General features: G+C 52.5%; 4 protein-coding genes and 2 non-coding genes across 6 annotated transcripts; 4 read left to right on the top strand and 2 right to left on the bottom strand.

Annotated features, from left to right (window-relative positions):
- Positions 1-108: 108 nt before the first annotated feature.
- Positions 109-4,055, bottom strand: TGME49_251680 (histamine-releasing factor, putative). The gene is made up of 3 exons (XM_002367369.2): positions 2,501-4,055; positions 1,596-1,662; positions 109-1,119 (listed from the first exon to the last, which is right to left on the bottom strand). Exons 1-3 carry the CDS (start codon positions 2,592-2,594, stop codon positions 765-767), a joined length of 516 nt encoding a protein of 171 aa, XP_002367410.1. The 5' UTR covers positions 2,595-4,055; the 3' UTR covers positions 109-764.
- TGME49_251690 (seryl-tRNA synthetase, cytoplasmic, putative) lies at positions 3,144-5,948 on the top strand. The gene has a single exon (XM_002367368.2). The coding sequence runs from the start codon at positions 3,657-3,659 to the stop codon at positions 5,103-5,105; it is 1,449 nt and encodes a 482-aa protein (XP_002367409.1). The 5' UTR covers positions 3,144-3,656; the 3' UTR covers positions 5,106-5,948.
- A 537-nt stretch (positions 5,949-6,485) lies between these two features.
- Positions 6,486-6,558, top strand: TGME49_251700. The gene has a single exon. It is a non-coding gene; the product is annotated as a tRNA-Val (tRNA).
- A 1,454-nt stretch (positions 6,559-8,012) lies between these two features.
- On the top strand, positions 8,013-10,243 carry TGME49_251710 (hypothetical protein). The gene has a single exon (XM_002367370.2). The coding sequence runs from the start codon at positions 8,853-8,855 to the stop codon at positions 9,873-9,875; it is 1,023 nt and encodes a 340-aa protein (XP_002367411.1). The 5' UTR covers positions 8,013-8,852; the 3' UTR covers positions 9,876-10,243.
- Positions 10,244-11,619: 1,376 nt separating this feature from the next.
- Positions 11,620-11,692, bottom strand: TGME49_251720. The gene has a single exon. It is a non-coding gene; the product is annotated as a tRNA-Thr (tRNA).
- Positions 11,693-12,805: 1,113 nt separating this feature from the next.
- TGME49_251730 (hypothetical protein) lies at positions 12,806-23,750 on the top strand. Its single transcript, XM_018780955.1, has 14 exons — positions 12,806-13,351; positions 14,016-14,787; positions 15,058-15,166; positions 15,456-15,692; positions 15,973-16,266; positions 16,530-17,019; positions 17,577-17,953; positions 18,352-18,465; positions 19,036-19,177; positions 19,801-19,991; positions 20,474-20,677; positions 20,920-21,012; positions 21,563-21,690; positions 22,152-23,750. Exons 1-14 carry the CDS (start codon positions 13,270-13,272, stop codon positions 23,332-23,334), a joined length of 4,416 nt encoding a protein of 1,471 aa, XP_018635091.1. The 5' UTR covers positions 12,806-13,269; the 3' UTR covers positions 23,335-23,750.
- The last annotated feature ends 221 nt before the right edge of the window (positions 23,751-23,971 follow it).

A 23,971-nucleotide genomic window follows, 5' to 3' on the forward strand; every position in this document is an offset into this window, starting at 1 on the left:
CGTATGCGCGAAGCGTGTTTGGTGTTTGCCGCCAGCAGGAACCTGTGCTTCTCGACAAGTGCAGTCTATTCGCATATAGCCAGAAGAGGAGCATCCGCAGCTGCGTCGCCGTTCCAGAACTACCACGACTAGTGCAGCCTCTCGTGCGTCTTACAAAGCAGACTTGCAAGATTCAAAAGTCTGCATCGCGTTCGCTTCTGTCTGTGGCGACAGCATTTCGTTAACCGAGGAGTGCTTTGCGTTGGGTCTGGGAGGCTGCGTCCGCCGTGGTCAGAAGACACACGTGAGACTACAAAACAAAGTGACTTCATCCTGGGTCGAGACTGTTCACAACGAAACGAGGGCAGAGGTGCAGCAATTCACAGTTTTTGTCTCTCAACGTGGAACCCCGAAAAACTACAAACATGTGGCATTTTAAAAATCTGCCTTCGCCATCGTTCTTCCCGTCAGGTTCTCAGCGCAAACTCGCGTGCTCTGACGTGTTTCTCTTGTCTGGGATACGAAACACCACACAACCTCGAGAGTTCTCGTGCATCTCTCTTCCTAGAGACCGATTGCCCACCTGCTGTGAAACTCTGAGACAACGCATTCCCTCCTGGGAGCCGCAGGGTGGAAAAATGCATTTTTTTCTCCACCCACGCGTCTCCTTTCCTCGCCGATCCCTTTTTTGCAGCCTCCACGAGTGCACACACGTCACGCCGCGAGCGCATATATCCGAGGTGACTGCCCTATTCAGCAGTTGTTGTACAGGTCCGAGCGTCGGTTTAGTATTTCTCTTCCTTCAGACCGTCGCGAATGTAGATGAGGCGGGGCGCCTCCTCGCCGTCCTTGTAGTAAGCGAAGACAACGCCGGCTTCGCAGTCTGCGCTTTCACCGAGGAAAAACTGGAAGTCGTCGAACTGGCCTAGAATCTTCTTCACGAGAGCCTGGGCGCCGCTCATGAACTTGTCCACGCGGTCCGGATGGTTCTTCTCCAGATGACCCTTCACACGCTGCATGTAACCTTTGATGTAGGTGCCGAACTCCTTCTTGGAAAACGGAGTTTCCTGCAGACGGAAAGCGTCGACCACATCCACCACGGTCTCGGACGTGCTGTCCACGCCGCCACCGTCTTCCTCGCTGAAGGAAAAGGCAACCTCAACAGCAAAAAAAAACAGGTCAAAACAGAGAACGAAATGCGGCGACAAATTGCATGCGCCTAGGACCCTCAGACGAACGAAACGACGGCTGGGATACAGGAGGGTTCTCAAGACTACGAACAGAATGGGGTCCAGCCAACAGCGGACGGTAGGTCGGGACCTTCTTTATTTTAATGGCGGGAGTGTCGATTTTTCTCCTTCAGATCAACAAGCCACACAGACTCCACGTCCATCCTGCAAAAAAGTTAAGTGAACGGACTTTCGGAAAAAGTCTAGGTCCTGCAACGACGGTCCCCGTTTGTCCTGTCGACCTGAGAAAGGAGAGCGTGTCTGCCGAGTATTTGCCGGCGCTGAAGAACAGATTCCGTCAACGCACATTCGAAGTTTCGTGCTGAAATGCACACAGAAACGATCTGGTTTTTTTTCGGTGAAATATGCTCAAGAGAGCCTCCTCACCTATTGTCAGCAATGCCGTAGTCCTCAGCACCCTTGACGATACGCTTGGTTGCAACCTCGAACGCAACTGAAACAACGCAGCGGATAGAGAAAAAACACTTTGCTCGACTAACCTCAACGAGCCTTACACCCTTTTCTCGCGACCAAGAAGCTCGTCCGCTGTAAACTAAACACGGCACAGAATCGACACGCTCAGAGCGGCGGAGACCACAACCTCCAGCAAAATATCGTGTCGATGGCAAATCTCTATTTATTCCTTCTTTTTGGGATTTCTAGAGAAACGCCCACCACCCTCTTTCCCCAAAAATGTACAATCTTGAAATAATCGCTATGCACAACAATACGAGAGTCCCCTGTCTCGCACCCAGTGGGACATTGAGGTACAACATTCGTTTGCGGATCTGAACCTTTTAGATGGCGACTTCACGGGCGAAAAAAACTCAGTCCACCAAAGTACCCTCACGGAGACGCATAGAAAGAAAAACCGCAACTGAGAGTGAGGGGAGAAGCACGATTGAGAACTGCTGATCACGGAAGCGCGGTTCGACGCGGCAGAGGCATCGTTCTGAGAGGAAGTGAGGCTCGATGCGCCGTTTTCCTCTGCCTCTTGGTAGCTGATAAGTACTCTTTCCAGGAAAATACAAGCTGACAGTCCATGCCGCCTCTTTTGGAAGCTTTTCAAAGACATTCGTGGGTGGAAGGGAAGACGAGACGTCGGTGCATTGCCAGCGCAGTCCGCACTACCCCACCGATGTGACAGTTGGAACGCGTAGATCCGGCGCAGTTTTGCCGAAGAATCGTTTTGCACAGCACTGAAAGTCATGGAGATTGCCGAATACATTTCAGGGGGTCGAGATCGCAGTCGCAATCGTCGATTTGCGTCCTTGTTGCCGTCCAGAACTCACCTTCCGAGAGGCTGGGGTCGTCCATAGGGGGCAACTCCGCGTAGGAGTCCGAGCAGAGCTCGTCACCAGTGAAAACGTCCTTGTAGACCTTCATTTTGACAGTGATGGAGACAAAAGACGGCGAAAGAAAGGGAAGAAACAGAGGGAGAAAAGAGCAGGAAAAAACGAGTGGCGAATCGTGGCAACCGACCGACAACCCCCCTTTTCCTCGCAGTGAATCCGAACGGACTGGGGCACCAAGTCTCTGTCGCCAAGTTTCCAGAACGTGCGGGGTGGGGGCTCTCGATGTTGTTTTTTCCAAGGGGTTAACCCCCCGACTTCTACCCCCACTCTTTGGGAAAAGGGGGGCTAACGCAGTCTTCGAATCTTGAGGCTGTTGCACCGCTGTTCCCGCTCCTTTTTTTGTCTCTTTGCCCCGCGAACTTTCGTCGACTCCGAACCCCTCTGATATCGAGAGCTAAATCAACTGGAAAACGACTCTCGGTGAGCAGATGCAGGCAAAGACGAGACGTAGAAGGGCAGGAATCGAGGCGTATGTCTTCACGCAAGTCGTAGAGCGGTGCGCGCGGCAAATACACGAAAACTCATCCGTGTTGGTGAGAAAGAGTTCCAGCGCCTGCAGACACGCGCGGCAAACAATACCCGGAGGCTGACGCGACCGGGGCAGGTTTTCCGTCCGAGAAGGGATTTAGACAGACAACATCTGCCGATTCGAAAGTCGATTTTCTAAACACTGCATTTGACAGCCCGCGAAAGGACAGAAGGCAGAAGCACTGACAGTTTGAGTTCCAGAGGCCGCTGGGTGTTTTCACAGTGTGAGCGCGCGCGCGCCCACCGACATTTGAGGTCCCCATCCCCCAGAATCGGAGTTGCATGTATCTCCTGTCTCTTCTGCCGATTTTTGCCTTTCGCATCTCCTGCCTACCACGTCCACACTTTTAGTTTGGCCAGACGACTCCAGTCGACCTTGAAAAGAGTTCCGAGCTGGCGTCTAGAGGCACGCTTCCCCTCGCGATCACTTCTCGATCACTGCCTACCCTGTCTCTCTCTTTGTATCGTTTTTTCCCCAGCGGTGGCGCGTCTCCTTGGCTCTGCCCTCGCTTCCACCGGCTGTCAGAGTCGCCATCTGCGTTTTCTTTCGACTCGGCAAAACAAGATGACAATCGATGTGAACCTTTTGCGCGCGGAGAAGGGCGGCGACCCCGCGCTGGTGCGAGACAGCGAAGTTCGGCGCGGGCGTTCCGGCGAGGTGGTTGACCAGGCAGTGGCGGTGGACAAGAAATGGCGAGAGAATTTGTTTCAGTTGGAGCAGCTGAAGAAGGAGTTGAACGCAGTGAACAAGGAAATCGGTCAGCGGAAGAAGAAGGACGCCAAAGATCCGTGCCAAGACCTGCTGGCGAAGAGCGCAGAGCTCAAGCAGCGCCTGCCGACGATCGAGGCGGCGGCGACGGAGGCGGAGGAAAAGCGCGAGAGTCTGCTCCACAAAATCGGCAACATCGTTCACAAATCTGTGCCTGTTTCCAACGACGAAGTGAACAACCAAGTCGTGAGGACGTGGGGTACCTTCGACCGGAACCTGAAGATCGACGGGACGCCCGGCCGCATGCACCACCACCAGATTCTTGCTCGTCTCGGCGGCGTGGACTTCAAAAAAGGTGTAGAAGCCGCGGGACACAGGGGGTACTTCCTGAAGGGTGCAGGCATGCTGTTGAACCTCGCTCTCGCGCAGTATGGCCTGGCGTTCCTCCTCCGCAAGGGATACACTCCGGTGCAGCCTCCCTTTTTCATGCGGAAGGAAGTGATGGCACGTGCAGCGGAGCTGAAGGACTTCGAGGAGACGCTCTACCGGATCCCGCACAACCAGACAGGAGGTTCTGCGGACAGCAAGGAAGGCGCCGAGAAGAACGGCGAGAAGAAGAACGAGAAGGACGCCGACCGCGACGACTTGTTCCTCATTGCGACTTCCGAGCAGCCTCTCTGCAGTCTGCACATGAACGAAACGCTGGAAGAGAAAGAGCTGCCAATCCGCTACGCTGGGTACAGCTCGTGCTTCCGCAAGGAGGCGGGGTCGCACGGCAAGGACTGCTGGGGCATTTTCCGGATTCACCAGTTCGAGAAAGTCGAGCAGTTTTGCATCACGACTCCTGAGGAGTCCTGGAAGATGCATGAAGACATGATCGGCATGGCCGAGGAGTTCTACCAGACGCTGGAACTCCCCTACCGCGTGGTCTCAATCGTCTCAGGTGCTCTCAACGACGCGGCCGCGAAAAAGTATGACCTCGAGGCGTGGTTCCCCGGCTACGGAGACTTCAGAGAACTCGTCTCTTGCTCCAACTGCACGGACTACCAGGCGCGAGCGCTCGACATTCGTCTTGCGCACAAAAGCAGCTCGGCAAAGGGCGCCGACAGAAACGAGAAAGCACACGTCCACATGCTCAACGGCACGCTTGTCGCCACGCAGCGATGTCTCTGCTGCATCTTGGAAAACTATCAAACCCCTCTGGGTGTGAAAGTCCCCCGCGTCCTCGTCCCCTACATGGGAGGCGCGGAGTTCCTCCCCTTCGTCGACGCCGGCGAGGAGTCCGTCAAGAAGGAAAGCGCCTAAAAAACGCTGGGGAAGTGTGGATGAGACAGGCGACAGGGAAATCGATCCATGCGGCGCGTAGGTGGTTGTGGGAACAACGCGGTCCTTGGCGGAAAAGATGCGTGGAGTAGAGGGGGCAACAGGTGCAAGCAGGCGTGAGGGCAAGGAAGCAACCATGAAGTTGAGAAAACGACGCGGGGGAATCGCATTTAGATGAACCCCTCGTGGAGAGCGGTGCTGTAGAGCCAAGGGCGGCCGCATTCCGGTCGAAGCGCGCTTGGATGCTGTAGTAGTAGTAGAAACAAACGCCCAAGACCGACACTGGCTGTAGAGTCGACGGAAGAAAATGTAGCGCTGCAAAAAGGGACATGTAGTTTCGCTTACTCTCTGGCGTCCTCCGGTCGAAGGAAAAAGAAACAGGCCTTTTTAGTGTAGAAGGGACGAGCCCTGTCGCATCGTTTACCGCGGCGTCGACCAGAGTGTATGTGAACAGCCGAGCTGCCCCCGTACACGAAGAGCTCAAGGGGCTGTTTTTGCTTTTTGTCCAATTGTGACTGTCCGTCGCACTGACCGTGAGTTCTCTTTCATCTTTTGTCTTCTGGGCAGACCAGGTTTTTCTTCGAAACTCATGCGCTACAGTCTGAGAGGTCTTAACTGTTTTGTGTCAAACGCGTGGCCGACTCTGTCTCGTAACCACTAGCCTTTCTTCACTTGTGAGGCAAAGTCACCGTGTATCCACTGATTTGTAGGTCATTTGGTTTTCGCTAGCTGCTGCACTGTGTGAAGAGACAGGCAAACAACCCGACGACGCCTTTTTGTCGGATCGAATTGGAAAAAACCACTTTCTAGGGTTGAAAGTCCTCGCGCAGTTCCCAGATGCACAGGAGCATCCGGATGTACACACAACGCAGCCTTCCCGAAAACTACACCGTTTTTTATGGTATGACGCACACGACGCGGCTGGGTCTTTAGCGGAGGAAAGAAGCTGCAGCAGTCTGGGGAATACAAACTCGTGAGCCGTCAACAGCTGTACACTGGCTTCTCAGTCGACAAGATTTTGCGCGCAGGCCGCACTGATAACGAAACCAATTACAGGCCACCGGTCCTCGATGGCAGCTCTTTTGGCACAGCATCCTACGCTAGAAAACACCATTCAGCGATGACATTGATAGATAGCTTCGGTATTATGGAACACAGGAAATGGTAAAGTACTGACGGCAGACAGCGACCTTTTGTAGGGGGGGGGCGTGCACTAGCTTGAGTACACCAATGACTGCAGTCAGCTGCTGAGTGGTAGAGTGGAGTTCCGAAATAAAATAACGAAAAACACGGTTTGGTAGCACTGAAAAAGGTGCTATCAACTTGAGACGAGGTCGATTTCTGACCTCAAGTGCTCATCAGGCGGGCATGGTCTAGTGGCTATGACGTCTGCCTAACACGCAGAAGATCCCGAGTTCGATCCTCGGTGCCCGTACTCTTTTCCTTTCATTTCGCTTGATCCTCTTCATTGTCTTGGCTTTTCTCATTCATCAATTCTTTGTCTTCAGCCGATCGCTTCTCGGCTACAACTGCCTTTTTGTTAGCGACATGTATGCCCTCTGTGGGCAGAAAGCCCAGTGGCCAGCAGTCTGCGTGACCACTGGCAACCCGCATTTGCTGGATAAGTAAACAGAACGCAGATGCTACGACGCATCTGCCTAAGTATTGGTCACGGAATTCATCAGGAGTTCCTTGAAAGAGGGCGCCAGCGAAATACTTGCGATACCTTCTCTAGCGACAGTAGACCAGCCTACAGTGGTAACTTGGGGGCGGTCGTCACTCAGGGAGTTACTTCAGTTGGAAAGCACAAACGCAGGCGCGTACCGAGACAGAAAGATTCCCTTTTCAGCGACACTGTCCAGTCCAACTCACAGAAGCGAGGTTCCCTCAACCTAATACACCCCGAAGTGCGGATCTGCTTTGCGGCTCAGGTAGCCTTTGAGTGACAGGAAAATCCTAAGAAGAAATCGATTCCTTCAACGCAACAGAGAACCCCTGGAAGTCTTGAGCAACACAATGGAGTTCATTTTACCAAGCTTCCACCAAGAAGCCGGATGGTGGATGGACTCTGAGGAACACGCCAGAGCCGCGACCACCACGCCTCACTATCTCTTCCGGAGTGTACTCTCTAAGGGCTAGCCCACCCGTCTTTTTTAAATCTCAGCTTGCGTGGAAATGAAGAGCAAACTGCGCTTTCCAATCCGAGCTGCCGAATGCGAGAGGTATCGGTCCCTCCATTGTTGTTGACTCCCGCCGGAGCTAGCTAGAACGGTCAGAAGGGACATTACGTCCATACTATACCGTATACGAAAGGTCATTAACATGGTTAAAACGAAATGGATGAAGTCTCCCGTTCATGCGCACACTCCGTTTCCCAAACATAAAACAGAATTCCACCCTCTCAGCATGCAGAGACTGAATCTTTTGCCTTCTGGAACGATGTTACTGCGAACTGGCGAACTGTGGTAAGCTATCAGTTCGTAACCTCAGAAACCCTCTCGCGTCCGACTTCAAGAACTGACACCTTGTAAAACATTCTCCTCACGCGTATTCCGTCAATCGTAGCCGAACTCAAACCAGATTTTGTGGCATCGTCTGCCTCGTATGCAAACGTACAGTTGTATCCACAAAGAAGGAACAGGTACTGAATAAGTCGCCGCACTGGAAACTGCGCTCATAAAGTGTTACATATATTCAGTGTGGACCCAGAAGGAATCACCAACGATATTTTAATATGGATTGGATGCCATTTGATGTTTTTGCTAGAAGAGCTCTCATTGCACAGACCACCTCTCCTAGTTCTCAGAATTGGTTTCGCATGCAGGGAATTTTCGTTCGCTGAAGGGCCGGCGTCCAACTTACCCGGTGTGTTGCTGCAGGAGATTCGTCACTTGCTTTGTATGTCAAATCGATCCTGCTCTTTCCTGTCAACTTGAAAGTTCGGCTGCAACTCTCGCCCTTGCACGGTTCGAGCATGTTTCCTTGGTTGCTTTCCGGGTCTTTCCGCCGTCGTGTGTTAGCAGCTGTGGTGGCCACGGGACGGTAGTTCTTGATTGCGTTTCTAAGACGGCACTCTTTAGCTAGCTTTTTTTATTTTTCCAGCTGCTCTTGGCATCCGTCAGACACGGGCTCGTTAGTGTCGCCGTCATTTGCAGTTCCACTCCAACTGTCAGCGTCGGGCGGCTCTATATGTCAATTTTCATGGGAGAGACACGGAAGCGCTTGCTCGCGGACTCTGGAACTGTAAAGTTTTCGCTTTAAGACTACACAAACGCCACACAAAGCCCGCCGTTCGTTGACGAGTTCTTGTCTCATGGTCATTTCTCTCGGTGAGGCTCAACAGTCCGGGTCACCTCCGCGATGCAGAGCTGTCTGTACACCTGGAATCTGGATCGGTCGTACGAAAGAGGCTGGCGCTACTCACTCTGCGTGGCGCAAAACAGTGGTACTGCGGACCAAATTTGGACGCTTCGCTTCTGAGATTTTCGTCTTGGCCGCGGAAGAAGGCCCAAATCCTTTCACGCGGGGGGCCTAATGTAAATGCGGTCCCGTCAATTTTTCCGGTCCGTTCGTCCGGTGTTTCCCCTCAGGAGGCAAACCCGTTGCTGACGCGGCACTCGTGCGGCTTCCGTGTAGATTTTTGCCTTCCTTCCAGGCCTGATTTCAGCCTTTCTCCGGTCCTCAATCTTATCTCTGCTTCCCCCAGCCAGCTCCCCTCTCTTCCCGAGAATGGCCTCGCGGCCTGTCTTCCCGGCAGCGCGGGAAGAAGGCGCGTCACGGGACCCCGGTCTGGTGTCATGCCGAGAGGTACCGTCCCGGCGCAGTTTGCCTCTGTCGTCTCCGATGGAGTCGAATGGCGCAGTTCTTGCGGTTGCCTCTCCCACGTCGGAAAGTTCGTTTCCTTCCTCTTGTCCCTCCCTGAGAAAAGCTACGCCTCCTCGGCTTCCCTTGTCTCAAGCTCCGCTGCACCTTCCCAGTCCGTCGGCGTCGTCTTCAGGCTTGTCGACGAGGGCTACGTTCCGTCAGCTTCTCGCGCAAGTGGAGCAGCAGCTGGGGTCTTTGACGGAGTTGAGCTGCAGCGTCCGCGCGCATGGATTCGGGACTTCTTCCTCCTTGTCTCTGGAGGAGACGCGAGAGACCTTCGACACGCTTCGAAGTGACACCCTTTCCTCCCTCGAGCGGGCGAACCGTCTCCTCCACCAGCTTCGAATCTCCTCTGCCTCTGCTTCCGGGTCGAGTTCCGCGCCGGTCTGTTCCCCCGCCCAACTCCGGCATTTTTCCGACCTTCTCCTCTCTCTGAAAGCCGAGTGCGCGTCGGCTTGTGAGACGATTGCTCTGGCCCTTGACCGCGCGGCGCTGCTGCATGCAACCAGCGCCGAAACGCGCAGCGACTTTTCCGACGGGGATCGAGGCGAAGATAAAGACGACGAAGCCGCCGCAGCTGTGTTCTACGCGAGAGAGGCAGGGAGCTTGCGAGAGAGCAGCCGGATGCTTTCGTCGATCCTGCAGGCGGGGTCGAGTGCCCTCTACGCGTTGCGGACGCAGAAGGCAGTGGCGGGGAAAATGAAGGAGAAAGTTCACGTAATGGCCACGGGAGACGCGGGTGCGGTCTCCGGTCTCCTCGGTCAGATCGAGCGACAGGGAAGAAAACAAAGACTCATTCTCGCTCTCGTCATTGCTGCATGCGTCTGTCTTTCCCTCCTCTGGGTTATGAGAGGCCATGCGTCGGCTGTCGATCCAGGTCCAGGGTGACAAGGCGAGAGTGAGTCTGCAAAGTGAGTTCGTGGAAGAGCGTTTCGTTCGTGGCAGAGCGTTTCGTTCGTGGGGTGCAGTCTCAGTGAGGTGGATGCAGCGCGCGGAAACGCGAGGGACCTCTCTTTTGAAGAGCTTGTCTGTGTGAGTAAGCATTTGTCTCTCCTCTCTGAAGCTCGATGGGACGTTTCATGAGTGGAAGGTGCACAAAACGCGGGATGCCTCTGCATCTGCTCGCCGTTCAACGCGCACAACCCTCTGCTGTTGCTGAAAAGTCACTCCTCTAGGTCGTCGTGCCTTGACCGGAACACAGACCTGACGTAGCTCTTTCTTCTTTTGTGCTGCTTGCTCACCTAAACGCACTCCACGAGGCAGCCAGAAAGATCTCACATGCAGAAGACACAGACAAAAAAGAACTTGTCTCTGAGAACACGGAGGAAAGAAAGTCAGAGGTGTGGGGGAGCGGCAACAACAGGCCGAGGGACAACACCCGGATCCAGGAAAGTCAAGTCAAAGAATCGTGTAGAGTGTAACAGTCTGGAAAGAACTGTGCCTCGGAGAAAGGTCTCTCTTTTTCCTGAGCTCTTCCAAACACTGATTCAATATTTCACACAGATGTGTCATTTTCTACTGTAGCTGAAGGTGGAAGAGAAAACTTCACTCTTGAAACCTAATGTCTCCTCAGGGGGAGTCACACTCTCAACGTTAGATCGAACACGATATTGTATGCAATGAAACTTTCTCTTGTGAATCTAAAAAGCGAGAACCCCGAGTTCTTTAAATTCCACATCCTCCATTGAAGCCCCCGTGTTACTGAGTGATCTCGGTCTTCAAAAGCGTTTGAGGAAATGTAAAAGAGCAGCGAGGACATGTCCTTGGTCAAGCGAGGAGGTGCACTACAGTGCACACACCCACACCGGTGAATCAATTGTACATGCTCGCATGTCTGTATATACCGTGGTGACGTAAACACTTCAGCAAATATAATACGCACTGGGGTGGCGAATTACACCACGTGTACATATATATATATATATATATATATATACAAATATTAATAGACATTCCATTATATATATATATATATATGTACATGTATATTTGTGTGTGGGAAAAGATTGATGAGAGACACCAAGCGAAGTAAGAGAATCGCCTGGGGATCACAGAAGAACGTGGTGGCAAGCGCAATGGTTCATAAGATGTAGGAATGAAGACCCGTGTCTCTGCTCTTCAGTCAGCTCTTTTTCCCGACGGTGAACTTCGAGTTGTCCTGGGCTATTTCGCGTTCGGAACGCATTTCTTTTTCACGCACTTCAAACGGACGGCTTTCTGTAACTGTCTGTTCAGTTCTTTGTAAATCATGTCCCTGCGTTACTACGCGCGTCTGCCTCCTTCGGCCGTACGATGGAAGTCGTGTGTGAAACGGAACTCGAAGGTCTCTCTCTCTGGCTGCGGAAACTGTCGGTATTTTTCTCGGCATTCAGTGGAAAGACTGGAAGAGATTGTGGGTGCAGAAAGCCGTTCTGCTGCGACAGTTTCCGTCTCCAAACGGGTGACCAGAAATCTCCTCTTCTCGCACGCTTCGTCGCTGAAATACGTGATCGAGAGTACAGACACACCATCGCGTCCCAGAAACAGGCGAAAGACGAGTTTTTCTGGGTGTGAAAACTCCCTAATTTCGTGCTAGAGAATGCACGTAAGGCAGCTCTTCCTCGCAGAAATCAGAAAAGCCGTAAACGGAGACAGCCACCTGTGGGAATCGAACCCACGACCTTTTGATTACGAATCAAATGCACTACCAACTATGCTAAGGTGGCGACAATCACCGGGAAGAATTCTCTTCCGTTTCCTTAAGCAAACGCCTTCCTCTCTGAGGAGTCCAGGTTCTTGCACAAGATGACGGCCACAGCTGTTGCATTAGAGTACGGATGAGTGATTCTCACTGAAAAACGTCTGTCTGTGGGACTTGTCTCCGCCGATCGACGCGGAGTCTCGTTTCGGACTGTGAGGAGTCCCTGCCATTGTGTTCCCTGCGACGGCGCCTGGCGTCCTTCTTCATTCACGACCTCGAGACAGAAGTCGCAAAAGTGACTTTAAGAAAACGAAGGGATGGAATAAGGGGAATCGAAAGCTACGCGTCGTTGTCTGTTGAGCTGAGAGACACGCCGCTGTTGTGTATCCCGCGGAAAGACATCGACAAACGTCGTCTTTAGGCCCCAGTTGCTTGAAGAGTCCAGAAAACACCGGAAAAGCGCGATCTGGATTTCACGGAGGAGAATCTCCGAAGAAAACACAGAAGCGCGACTTTTCTCCGTGTTCGGTGCGCCGTGCGTTGGAGCCGCGGCGCTCGCGCCTCCCCTCTCCCCCCAGGAAACAAGTCCAGTTGCCTCTTCTCGGTTCGCTCTCCAAACGAAACAGGAAAAGGCGGAACTTCCTTTCTGCGCATTTCTGACTGCTGTGATCCCTCCACTCACGTCCTAACGCGAGAAAGTCTAACTTTGAGCCAGGATTTCGGTCGCCAGCTGTGTGTGTTCGCGACTCAGCTCACATGGAGGTTCGAAGAGAGTGATGGACGGCGAGAAATACTTGAAGTTCAAACAGAGCACCTGAACCTCCACGCTTTGAGTCAGATCCGAAGGATCACTCGCGCGCATGCAGTCCACGCAGTCCTTGCATGCAGCGACAGAAGAGAGAAGAAAGGACGCACACACGGCGAGACTCCGGCAGGCACTTTTGCAGAGAACTCTACTCACGTTTGTTCATCTGACAGTCCTCCGCCCAACCATGGCGAGGACGAAAGAGATTTCCTCTTTCTCTCGAATGCCGCGTGGACATGCACACGCAGAGCTGCGAGCTGGCGAGCCAGCGTGGTTGGCCTCGTGTTCTTTTCTCCGTTTCTCTCTCCGTCTTCTCTTCTTTCCAGAAAGTAGAAGAGACCTTTCTTCTGCGTTTCCTGCGCACCGGCTCGGTGCAACTCGTTTTAGTAAAGAGCGCCATCTCAGGTCCTGTCGTTCCTCTGAATGCCCTGCTCTCTCTCCTCGTGTCTTGCTTTTTTGACGGTGAGAGTAACGCTCGAAAGTCTCTTCCAGACAAAGCGTTCGTCTCGTTTGTTCTGAGTGAACTTTCCTCGGCGACTTCACAACCTCCTTCAGCTCCGGCTGCTTGTAAACAAACCTAGCTGTCTCGTCTACTTTTCGTCAAGACCGTCCAGTCTCCACTTCTCTCAGTCGCCTCGTTCTCTCTTCTCTGTCTCTCCTCTATCTCCTGCTTTCCCCTTTCCTCCCAACTCGCTGTTGTCTCTTTCTTCTCGTCTTTCTTGTTCTTCCCTAGCGTGTCTGTGTTCCTTGTTCCTTCCTTTGTCTTTTCTCTGGCTTTTACCGCTTCTCTCTCGGCCATGGAGGAGAGCAGGAGACGCCGCAGCTCTGCAGGCGAGAGAGCAGAGCCGTCTCTCGACGACTCGGGAGATGTGGAGATCGGTGAGTGATTCTCTGTGCTGCATAAGTGAATTTTCTCTCTTCGGATTTCTCCAGACCCTCTCGGAATTTTCTTTCCTCTCTGCACTTACATCCTCCTCTCTCTCGCTTGCTACACACCTCCATCAACGCCGGCGCCTCTCCGTCCTCAAATCACACCGATACATGCATTTGTTCATGACTGTATCTGTCAAGATGTATCTACTGGTGTGTGTGTTTATGCATATACTTGTATCTGTAGCCATGCGTCTGTGTATCTTTATGTATCTGTATATATGTGCATGTAAATTTATCTTTATGCATATGCGCTTATGTGTATCAATATGCATTTGTGAATATGCATATATATATATATGTATATATGTATATATATATATGCATGCATGTTTTTTTACGTATTCGTATGTATATATGTATTTCTATGTGTATATCTCTGTGCATGCATCTTCATGTGTGCGTGTGAATCCCTGTTTATCTATCTCTACGTGATGTGCCTGTATCTCTCGATCTCTCTCTATCTCTCTCTTTGTACATATTTTCATGTGCGTATCTGTGTCGGATATATGCATTTATCTACAAGTATACGTCTGTTGACACTAATCGGATGTGACGGTGTATGTGCGACGACGGAGACATCCGTCGCGTCCGTCTTCTCTCCTGTTTCCAGGCGACCTTCTCCATTGTCTCGACTCCGCGACAGTCGACTTGGTGCACCACAGTTTGCCGAGTGAAGTTCTTTCCAGGTCGCATCTGCCATCTCAGAAAGAGACAGTTCCTTTCCAGAGCACCAAACATGCGCGAGCTCTTGCGTCGCCCGCGCTCAAGTCCGACGCGCTGAACGTTGCAGTGTACGTACACCGCGTGGTCGGCCGCGGCGACGAGGCAAGCAGCGCGCATGCAGCCGCGGCTGTGAAGGCGCTGGACGGCGCACTTGAGAGACTAGACGAGGAGATGAAGAAGGCGGCGATGTTCTCTCAAGGCGAGAGACTGGGATATGAAAACGACACAGAAATCAAACACAGGCGGAGACACTCCTCCTTCTTCGAGGGAGACGCGGGGAGACGGTCGGGGGAAAATGAGGATGTTCGGCGACATGCACATGGAGGCGTACCTGCCTTGCCTGCGCTCCTGCGGCTTCTTGGAAGCGATGGCGAGAAGGGGGAGGGAAGAAGATTGAGAGGAGAAGAACTGAGAGAGAAGGAAGAGCAGGTCTTGCTTGCGCTACTGCACGATTCGGATGAGGAAAAGGAAGAGGAAAGGGGAGAGAAGCGACAACTCGAGGGAGACTGTGGACTTGTCGCAGACGCACTGGATGGCACAAGCTTCATTGAACAGGTCAAAGAAGAAATCCAGGATATCTGTCGAGAAAGCAAACAACTGCACACCGAGGCCGACCGCATGTACCAAAGTGTCGAAGAAGAAATCCTTGTCGCCTCGCGGTGAGTCTCTTTACGCTTTCCTCGATAACGCACACCGCTTTTCGCCTTCTGATCGTAGCCAACGGTTTCCTTCTCTTCGTGTTTCTTTTTTTTTCGATTCTTGCTTCATGTCCAGTTCGCCTGCTTGCGTCTCGTTCTAAGTTTTCGTTCCCTTCTCGCTCCTTCTTCTTACTCCTTTTTCCTTCTCCTTCCTTACTCGTTTTCGCCTTCATCGAATTTTTCTTATTCTCGTTTCCTCTCTCTTTCCTTCATTTCCTCGTCGTCCTGCAGACTGCTGCTCCTCCAGGAGGTCGTGCGTGAGTGCCTGCACTTTGTCTCCACATTCAAGCGTCTTCTCAAAGAAGAGAGTCCGTCAGCAAAAGCCGCTCTCGTCAAAAAAGTAAGTTGTCTTTGATGTAGTGTTTCGGATGTCTCCTCTTCCGGCTGCTTGCCTTCTTTCTCCAGTCTGCTCTTGTACAGGTTTATCTCCTCCATTCTTCTCTCCCCTCTCCTCTTCTTCTCTCCATCTCTTCTTCTCCTCTCTTCTTCTCTCCCTTTCTTGCTGTCTGTGTCGGTTTGGAGCAATTGCGTTTCGACTTTTTCGTTGAACGGGGACGAACGCTTGCGCAGCTGATCTTCCGAAGTCCTAGTTGGCGTCTTTGTTGTCGGGTGTACCTCCACTGCGTCAGCTCCTCGCTCTTCTTCGCGAGCCCCATCGCCTGTCTGCGAGCTGTTCGGCGGCTGTATGTACACCTGGCGACGAACGCGGCATACAAACCGGCGCTCCATCTGCGGGAGAGACCGAGAAGGTCGTTGCTCTCGGCGATCTCCAAAGTCTCTCGCACTGTGTCTCTCTTGTCCAGAGAGAAGCTGCTCATCTCCGCAATGCTGCCCGACAGCAACTCCTTCAGGCGGTCGAACAAGGCGTGAGTTCTCGAAATCTTTTTCCAGAATGCTCAAGTTCCCTGCATTCCTCTCTTCCCACGTACCTTCAACTCTCTGTCTTCATGCTGATCTCCCTGCATCTTTTGTCCTCTGTGTATACTTACACACGTTGCAATAAGCATACGCATATACGCATACATATATATATATATATATACATGTACAAATATGTCTTTGGTAGAGGCAGATGAATCTGTTCGTGTCTGATATGTTGAAGAGCTGTTCCTTTGGGAGTTTCGTCGTTTTCTTCGGTTTCTGCAGTCGTCTCTGTCCCTCGCGTCTGCGCTGGACGTATTCTTCCTTCTGGACCAGCTGTGGGAGCAAGTCGAGGCCGTTCTGCGGACCCTCGTCGCGGGTGTATGTACACCAGTCGCCACACAGACTCTGCAGAACGAAGCGAGCAGAGGCGCCGTCTCTGCATGCACCCGAGTGGGGAAAGGCAGCCTCCCGGCTCTTCTCTGTCGCAGCGACTTCGAATCAAATCTAGCTGCGGAGACAGAGAGTTTCTTCTCTCGCCTGGAGGAAGGCCTCAAACGCGCCTCGCTTGTCGACCAGGTGTGAACGAGAAACGACATTCGTAACTTCGTCGCAGAAAGTCTTCTTCGAACCACAGCTGCTCTGAACAGCAAGAGACAGGAAAGAGAAGGCGGAGACGGGCGTGAGGCGGAAGAGGAGACCAAGGCAGGCCACAAAAGAAGAGAAGGGAGAGAGTAGAGAGGGGAGAAGAATGAATATTGTTGAGGAAGGAGAATTGTGTTTTTTCAGTATCTTCCGTTTGTTCTGTCATTTTTCACCTTTTTCGTTTTTTTCGTTCACAGGTTCTTGCTGTCGGAGAGGACCCTGTGACGCGGCAGCCGTACACCGCGTTTCTCGTCGCGAGTGGATTTGCTTCGACTTTGAGCGACGAAGTCTGGCGCGCGTCCTCTGTTCATTTTTCTGCTGTTCTTCGTCAAGTCGGAGCCTTCGGACCTCTGCCCCCGTCTCTCCTGGCTGCACTCGCCTCCGCAGTTTCGCAGAGGACGCAGCGGAGACGGCGCGGCCCTGCGCGCGCTTCGGAGGAGCGCCAAGGGTCGACCGAAGAAGGGGAAGAAAACAGAGAACGCAGAGACACCGGAGACAACGAAGAAGAAAAGGAAGAAGAGGAAAAGCGAGAAGAAAGAGAGGCCGAACTCAGTCGGTTTGCCGCCTCTCTGGCGCCTCCACAACGCGCACTCGTGGAAGCCACACCTCTCCTTTCTTTTCTTCTTCTCGCTTTCCTGCGGCGATGCGAAGAGATCTCGAGAGCTGGCGTCCTCTCCAAAGCTCCGAGTCAGTCCGCTCGACAGAGTAGCCTGTGGACTCCAAAAGCGACAAAGACGTTTGGGTTTTCAGTGCACAAAAGGACTTTCCACCATTTTTCAAAAGAAAGCGTCTCTCGACCTGCCTCAGATGTCTTTCCACCCACACCGTCGTTTCCGTCTCTGTACCGGAGGAGAGGAAGACTGCGAGGTTGCCGTTCTTTTTCAGCTCTGCGTCTTCTTTCTACCTTTCTCCTCTTCTCGCTTCTTCTTCGTTCACCTGCGTTCCTCTTGGCTTCTCTGCTGCTTTCTTCTCCCCTTTCTGTTTGTCCGTTTCTAGTCGTCTTCGCGATGGGGAAGCGTCCAGGGCATGGCGTGCAGTTTTCTTGTTCAGCCTCTCGGAGTTCCCAAGCGTTCGCGGACTTTCTGAGAGTTTTCTGTTTCTTCATGTCCCCTCTTTGATTTCTTCCACTGTTTGCTGCAGGACGCCGTAAAATCTTTCCCCGTTCGATAGCGATTTTCAGTTTTCCTCAACCCACAGGACGCCTGTTTTCCTGCGTTTCTTCGCATGTCTTTACCCTCCCGCAGGCGAGTCGCAGACCGGCGTCTTGCTCGGAACGATTTCCCCCCTGCGCCAGGTGTACATACACCTGCTTGCGGCGCGTCTGGACGGAGTTCTTTCCTCGCTGTTCTCGACGAAAAGTTTTTCTCAAGTGCGGCTTTTTCTGCGGCGCCTTCCGTCCGCATTTCCCCTCTCCCTGCTGCTCCCTCCCGTTGGCTCAACGGCTTCTGGGAGTTCTTCCGGCGAAGAAGAAACATGTCGAGAAGCTTTCTCGCGCCTCCTCCAGGCGGTCGACCCGGTGGTGCGCCTGCCGGCCTCGCCAGACATCGATGCGCTCGTTTCCGCCGCATTCGGAGAGCTGGAGCGAGCGAGAGTCAGCACGGACGCGGAACTCACCAGGCAGGTGAGACCGAGAAGAAAAACAGACAGAAACCACAAAGGAAAGAGACAAAAGCGAAAGAGACGGAGCGGGAGACGGCGACTGCGCTAGAGAGAGAGAGCAGGCAGAAAGAAAAGAAATTAGACGGGAAGGAGAGAGAGAAGAAGGAGAGCGACAAGAAGGAGAGAGAGGTGTAGAATGGAGGATAGAGGTGTAGAATGGAGGAGAGAGGAAGACGAAGGAGAAGGAGAGGAGAAGAGTGAAGAACTTTAAAGAGGTTTCAGATGCGAAAGAGAAACGAAACGTGACCCACACGAGACAAGACAACAGAGAGGCGTTCACCGCCGAGAGAAAGGGATAGTAGATTTATTTCCCAGTGGAGAATATTTCGCGAATGAAAGCGGCTTTCTGTTCTGTTTCAGGCCGCAGATGTCGTCGAAGAGACTCTCGAATCCCTCGTCCTGCTGTGTCTCTGTCAACTCCACCGAGACGTCGAACTGGAGCCTCCCGTTCTGGTCGACGCATCCGGCAAGCAAGTGCGCATGCAGTTTGTTTCGAAGCAACTCTGCCCAAGATCTTTTCTCGCGACTTTTTGCATGTCCTCGTAGCCCAGTCCTGTCTTCCAAAATAAATCTTCGTTTCCGCTGTCTCTGCACTCGTGTCTTTACCCACGTGGTTTCTTGGCTTTTTCTCAGGAGTGACCTATCGATCATTTCCTTCTTCTTCTCCTTTTTCTGTTCTTCATCTCCTTCTTCTTCTCCTTTTTCTGTTCTTCATTTCCTTCTTCCTCTCCTTTTTCTGTTCTTCATCTCCTTCTTCCTCTCCTTTTTCTGTTCTTCATCTCCTTCTTCTTCTCCTTTTTCTGTTCTTCATCTCCTTCTTCCTCTCCTTTTTCTGTTCTTCATCTCCTTCTTCCTTTCCTTTTTCTGTTCTTCATCTCCTTTGTTCTCTCACTGGCGCTCTCCTTGATGGTCACCATCGACTTTCCTTCTTCTTTTCGAGTCTATGCCTGTCCGTTCCAGTGTCTAGTTACGCTTCTCCCCTCTTCTTCTCCTTCCTCCAGTTCTCTCACTTGGCGTCTGTTTCCTTCGCCTCGTGTGCCTCAGCTGCTGCGCCGCCTGCCGGCGGCCTCTGCTGCTCGCGTTCGAGTGTCGAAAGTTTTTGCCCTATTCGCTGGAGTCGAGGCGGCGATGAAAACTGTTTTGGAAGAAAATCCTCACTTCCTGCCGCTTCTCCAGGCGCCCTCAGGTAACGTTCAGGCGTAAACTGGCGCCAGAAAAACATCCAAAGCCGTCTGTGTGGGTGTACGTACACCCAGACACTGCACCTTGCCCCTGCGCTCTCGCCTCCGCAGATCTTGGCTGGACTCCACGTCCTCCATGAGGACAAAGTGATGAGGAGACTCGCTGCAAATGCAGACTTCTCTCTGGCACAAGTCTGTGGACTGCTCTACGTCTCTCTAGCCTCCATAAATTCGTCGATTCATGCTCTCCCGCTCCATTCATTCACCGTTCGCTGCAAGGACTTCTGTGCTGGTGCCCATATATGTACGGAAGCGCATACACAGTCGCATACAGACACGTTCGCACTCTACATGCAGATATGTACATGGACGTACATACGCATATATATATATATATATATATATGTACATATATATGTATATACGAGCATTCAAGTGTACAAACGGACACAGATGTACATCCATGTAGATCTGCATGTATATATATATATATATATATAAGCATACAAGCATAAAGACATGCATGTCCATACATATAGATGCACGCATGTGCAGAGGATGGGATGATGAGCGCACAGGGGTGGACGACTGTAGAATCCACGACTGGATGCAGCGTTTGTTTTTTCAGAAGAGCGGAGTGAGCGTGGATCGTTTTCTTTCGAGGAGTCTTTGCGGGGCTTCCAAGCTTCTCCGTGTGTGTCTGGAGAGTTTTTCGGCGATGCTGAAGAGGCAGAACATGCACTTTTCTTGGAAAGGCTGTACAGCCAGAAACCGTCGTTGCTGCAGTGGAATACGTTCAGAGAAGTTGCAGCTGTCAAGGTGAGAAACGCATGCGTTGCCTGAAACAGATCGCAACATCGAGCTTCTCTGGAACCTGGGGCGCCGGGAAACGCGATTGCTTCTGTTGAAAGTCTTTTTTTTGAAGCAGCAGTTTTTGGCTCAGAGTCGTCGCTTTTTCACGGCGCGAGCTTTACACAAAATGGTCTTTGCATGCACACGGTGGTTTTTAAAACTTCTGTTTTTCAGCAGGAGGCTGTCTCGTTTTTTCTGGGCGATTCGAAAAGGGAGGGAGGGGGCATGGTTCTGCATGGCTTCTTTTTCAAGTTCCTTGTCTTTACGTTGATTTTTTTCTTTCCTCTCCTGCATTTTTTCTTCCATTTTTCCTGATTTGTTTTTCGCTTTTTTCGATTTTTTTCCTCGACAGTTCTTCTGCCTCTTTCCCCTCGATTTTTCGTCTTTTTCTCGCGCTCTCTCTTCCACTTTTCCTCTGCATTCTTCGATACTTCTCCGTTTCTCCTCAGAGACGACTGCTCGCCCCTCTCTTTTCGAGCGTCGAACGCGCAGCTGTCGACGGCTGTTTGCAGCGCATAGTCGAGGAACTTCCTGCCTCGCTTTCCTCGCCAGGCTCGAAGGCAGCCGACACCAGGGAAAGAACAGCGGCAAGAGGAGAAATGGCGGCAACTGAAGATGTGGAGCAACTGCATGCGTTGTGCGAACTGGAGCGGGTGAGAGAAGAAGAGGAAGAAGAAGAGGAAGAAGAAGAGAGAGAGGAAGGGCGTCGGAGTTCAGCACCCTAGGTGGAGGGAGAAGAAAAGACTTCTTGTGCGCCTGCTGCCTGTATTCTAGAACGTACAGCTTGCGGCAAAGGCAATTTACGACAGCCTGAAAGGACTCGAGGAAAGGAGCTGCTCCCCCCTTTGTACGTTTCGTCTTCTTCAATTTCTGTTTCTCCGTTGTCTCCTCTCAGCTCCTATGTCACGTCCAACAACAGTACCTCTGTCTGCTTCCGCCCGCGTCTCTTGTCGCGCCTCTCTCCAGTCTCTCCCTCGCGGTTCTGGAAGTAAGAGAACTCAGTTCCTCGTTCGCGTCCCCGAAGGAAAGAGAAACGAGGAGGGAAGCCAAGGCAGAGCTGAGAGAGAGAAAGTCGTCTGCATGCGTCTCCAGGGCAACGCTCCAGTGCACACATCTCCTCGTCCAAGTCAGTGCCTGTTGACGAGCGGGAGGATGAAAATATCTAAAATTCCTGCGGATCCCTGGCGGCCGCCACAGCTGCGCATTTAAATATAAGCATGTCGCTTTTTGCAGGAGTATGTCCACGAGCCTTTGAGGGTACACGGTGAGCCACCGGCTCGCTCTACCAGGGCTCGGTCGCCTCCCGCGGTGTATAGGTATCTCTGTGCAGGTGGAGTTCTACATATGCGCATGCATATACTTTATAGTCTGCACACTGCCGTAGATTTTCAAAGAGAATCTGGTTATACGTAGCTCTGTCGAGGACGTCGAGAGGAGACTGGCTTGTGAACTTCTTTTCTTTTTCGCTGGGGTCTTTTCGCGCTGCCCAGAAATGGCCAGACGCCTCTCCGTTGTCTTTCCGTTCTGTTGTCGCGCAGACTCTGCTCAGTCTCGCATGCGTCTGTGAAGCGGGAGACGAGCGCGCCAGAGCCTTCGTTGCCGCCGTCGTCGCGCGAGGAGAAGTCCTCCTCTCTGCCTTTTGGACGGACTTCCACAAACACGTGAGGTGAGAACAAAAAGTTTTCTTCCGCCACAATTGTGTGTGTGTGTGTTTTGGCCTTGAAAAGAGCCCTCTCTCTGGGCGAGTCATCTTTTTGTCGACCCGCGTTCCTCCCCAAAAAGCCTTTCTCTCAGCAGCCTCTCTTGTCCGCAGACGTAGCGTTCTGTCTCTCTTCTCATCGATGAAAGTCCCTCTTCGTCGTCGGACAACATCTCTCTCTTGTCGGCCAGTGTGTATCTCTCTCCGACTCTCCTGTTTACGGAGAATGTCTTGCGTCGCAGTCGAGCGCATTTCAGACGACTGCGCCTCTTCGCGTTCTTGTTTCTCGGCTTCGCAGCCCCGAGCCTTCGCCTTTCAGTCTCTGTCTCTTTCTTCAGCTGCGTCGTCTTTAAATGTCTTCCGGTTCGCTCTTCTGCTTTCCCTGGCTCACGCCATCTGAAGAAGAGAGGTCTCCGTTTTTCTCTCAGGGTCGGATCCGACATGCTTCGCAACGTCCGTCGTCTTCTTTTTGCGGATTCTCCGTTCCTCCTCCACGAGGTGCTCACCCTCCTGCCTCAACAAGAACCTTGGCTCTGCAGTGAAAACGGAACTTTTTCATCTTCCTCGTCAGCGTCCTCTTCGTCTTGTCTTGCTTCGCCTGCTTCTCTCGTGACTTCTTCTTTGCCGCCGCTGCTCGTGGCTGTTCATCTGCTGTATCGCCTGCCCGCTCAGTCGCACTCACAGCAGTCTCCTGCTGGGCCGCCCGCATGTCTTCGGCTTCCAGGAGGCGCGCCGGAGCTCGCGCGCCGCCTCTCGGCGTATCTTCGGAGAGAGCGAAGAGAGCCGTATGGAGAAGGAGAAGAAGAGCTGGAGACAGAGCACGAGGAGACAGTCCAGAAGCTGAGGAGAGATCTCCGCCATGTGGTGACCCTCTGGGGCAAGGGCGAGGAATCGAAAGAAAGCACAGGCGACGGACGCGAGGGAGAGGAGAGAAGAGAGAGAGAAGAAAGAAGAGAGAGAAGAAAAGCGAGGGGATGGATGCACAGAGACAGAGAAGAAGAGAAGCGAGAGGATTTGAAGCTTCTGACGCAAGTGGCTCGTCTTCTCAACGCTGCAGTGAACGGAGGCCGAGAAGTCGCCGAAGGAAACGCGCGAGAAATCGTTACTTCTGCCCATGAAGCCCCTGAGAAATCAACACCTGCATCTTCTCTCGAGCAAACGCCTCTTTCAGCAGAAAACGCAGTGCCGGTAAACCCCAGTCCCTTCTCGTCTTCTGCTTCGCCTCCCTCTCCGTTTTCGGCTTCTCCCTGTTCCTCCTCTGCTCCTGCTCTCTCGTCTTCTTCGTCTCTTTCTTCTTCTTTGCCTTCATTGTCTGTGCAGGCCGGAGAAGCGGCCCAGGAGCAGAAAGCGGGTGCGCGTTTACCTGGCTTTCCAAAGGTTCACTCGAATTCGCTGCAGTCTCCAAGCTTGTCTTTGAATGGAGTCGGAGAGCCGCAGAACTCATGGGGGCAGACGATGGGAGATAGAGAAGATCCGAAGGCGGCGCAAGTGCCTGCGCTCGGCGCTTCCCCATATCTAGGCTGGGAAGCAGAAAAAGAGAGAGAACAAGAGCCTCACGCGAGGACCGAAAGCAGTGTTCCTTGGCACCCGCCGCCTCCACCCTGTCTGTAAGCTGAGAGACAGAGAGAAGAGAGAGGACAGGAAGGAGAACAACAAGGACAACAAGAGAGAGAAGTCTGAGAACAACAAGGACAACAAGAGAGAGAAGTCTGAGAACAACAAGGACAACAAGAGAGAGAAGTCTGAGAACAAGAGAGGAGATATGAGAATCGCCCCCGGAGCTTTGATGCGAGCCGAGGAAGACCCAGCGAAGGGAAGTCGAGCCTAAACTGCTTTTTCTCGGATTTCTAACTGGTGTCGACACCGGTGGAGAGACAGTATGCGGAAAGGGAGAAGTATCTTTGTGAGAGAAGCTTCCTTCGCCTCCCTTTTCCGTTATGAGCGTCTTTCGGTGTCGCGCACAGGGTGCCGTCAGTTCAACAACTTCGTACAAAGACGCAAGAGCATCTTTGGTTTTAAAAGTTAGGACCTTTCGGTGCGCGGATGCTTGCAGAGAACATGGCAGCGAGTCTTTCCGACTCCGCGCCCAGAGCGCGCCGCTCTGTTCACACCTCGCGGTGGCAGCGGTAGAGGCGCTCTCGAGAAGCAAGTGGGGTCCGTAAAGATGTAGAGCAAATGCGTTCGAGGAGAATTGTAGAAGAGGCATAGCAGATGCAGTCTGGTAGATTGGAGAAGAAGTGAAACAGAA

The sequence above is a fragment of the Toxoplasma gondii genome, chromosome XII (assembly GCF_000006565.2).
Source record: "Toxoplasma gondii ME49 chromosome XII, whole genome shotgun sequence".
NCBI classification, from domain to species: Eukaryota; Apicomplexa; class Conoidasida; order Eucoccidiorida; family Sarcocystidae; genus Toxoplasma; species Toxoplasma gondii.

Coding starts and splice junctions, on each gene's coding strand:
- TGME49_251680 (XM_002367369.2), bottom strand. CDS start 2,594: ATGAAGGTCTACAAGGACGTTTTCACTGGTGACGAGCTCTGCTCGGAC. Junction 1,663..2,500: donor CGACCCCAGCCTCTCGGAAG/GTGAGTTCTGGA, acceptor GCGTTGTTTCAG/TTGCGTTCGAGGTTGCAACC. Junction 1,120..1,595: donor TACGGCATTGCTGACAATAG/GTGAGGAGGCTC, acceptor CTTTTCCTTCAG/CGAGGAAGACGGTGGCGGCG.
- TGME49_251690 (XM_002367368.2), top strand. CDS start 3,657: ATGACAATCGATGTGAACCTTTTGCGCGCGGAGAAGGGCGGCGACCCC.
- TGME49_251730 (XM_018780955.1), top strand. CDS start 13,270: ATGGAGGAGAGCAGGAGACGCCGCAGCTCTGCAGGCGAGAGAGCAGAG. Junction 14,788..15,057: donor GAAATCCTTGTCGCCTCGCG/GTGAGTCTCTTT, acceptor GTCGTCCTGCAG/ACTGCTGCTCCTCCAGGAGG. Junction 17,020..17,576: donor CGTCCTCTCCAAAGCTCCGA/GTCAGTCCGCTC, acceptor ACCCTCCCGCAG/GCGAGTCGCAGACCGGCGTC.
- TGME49_251710 (XM_002367370.2), top strand. CDS start 8,853: ATGGCCTCGCGGCCTGTCTTCCCGGCAGCGCGGGAAGAAGGCGCGTCA.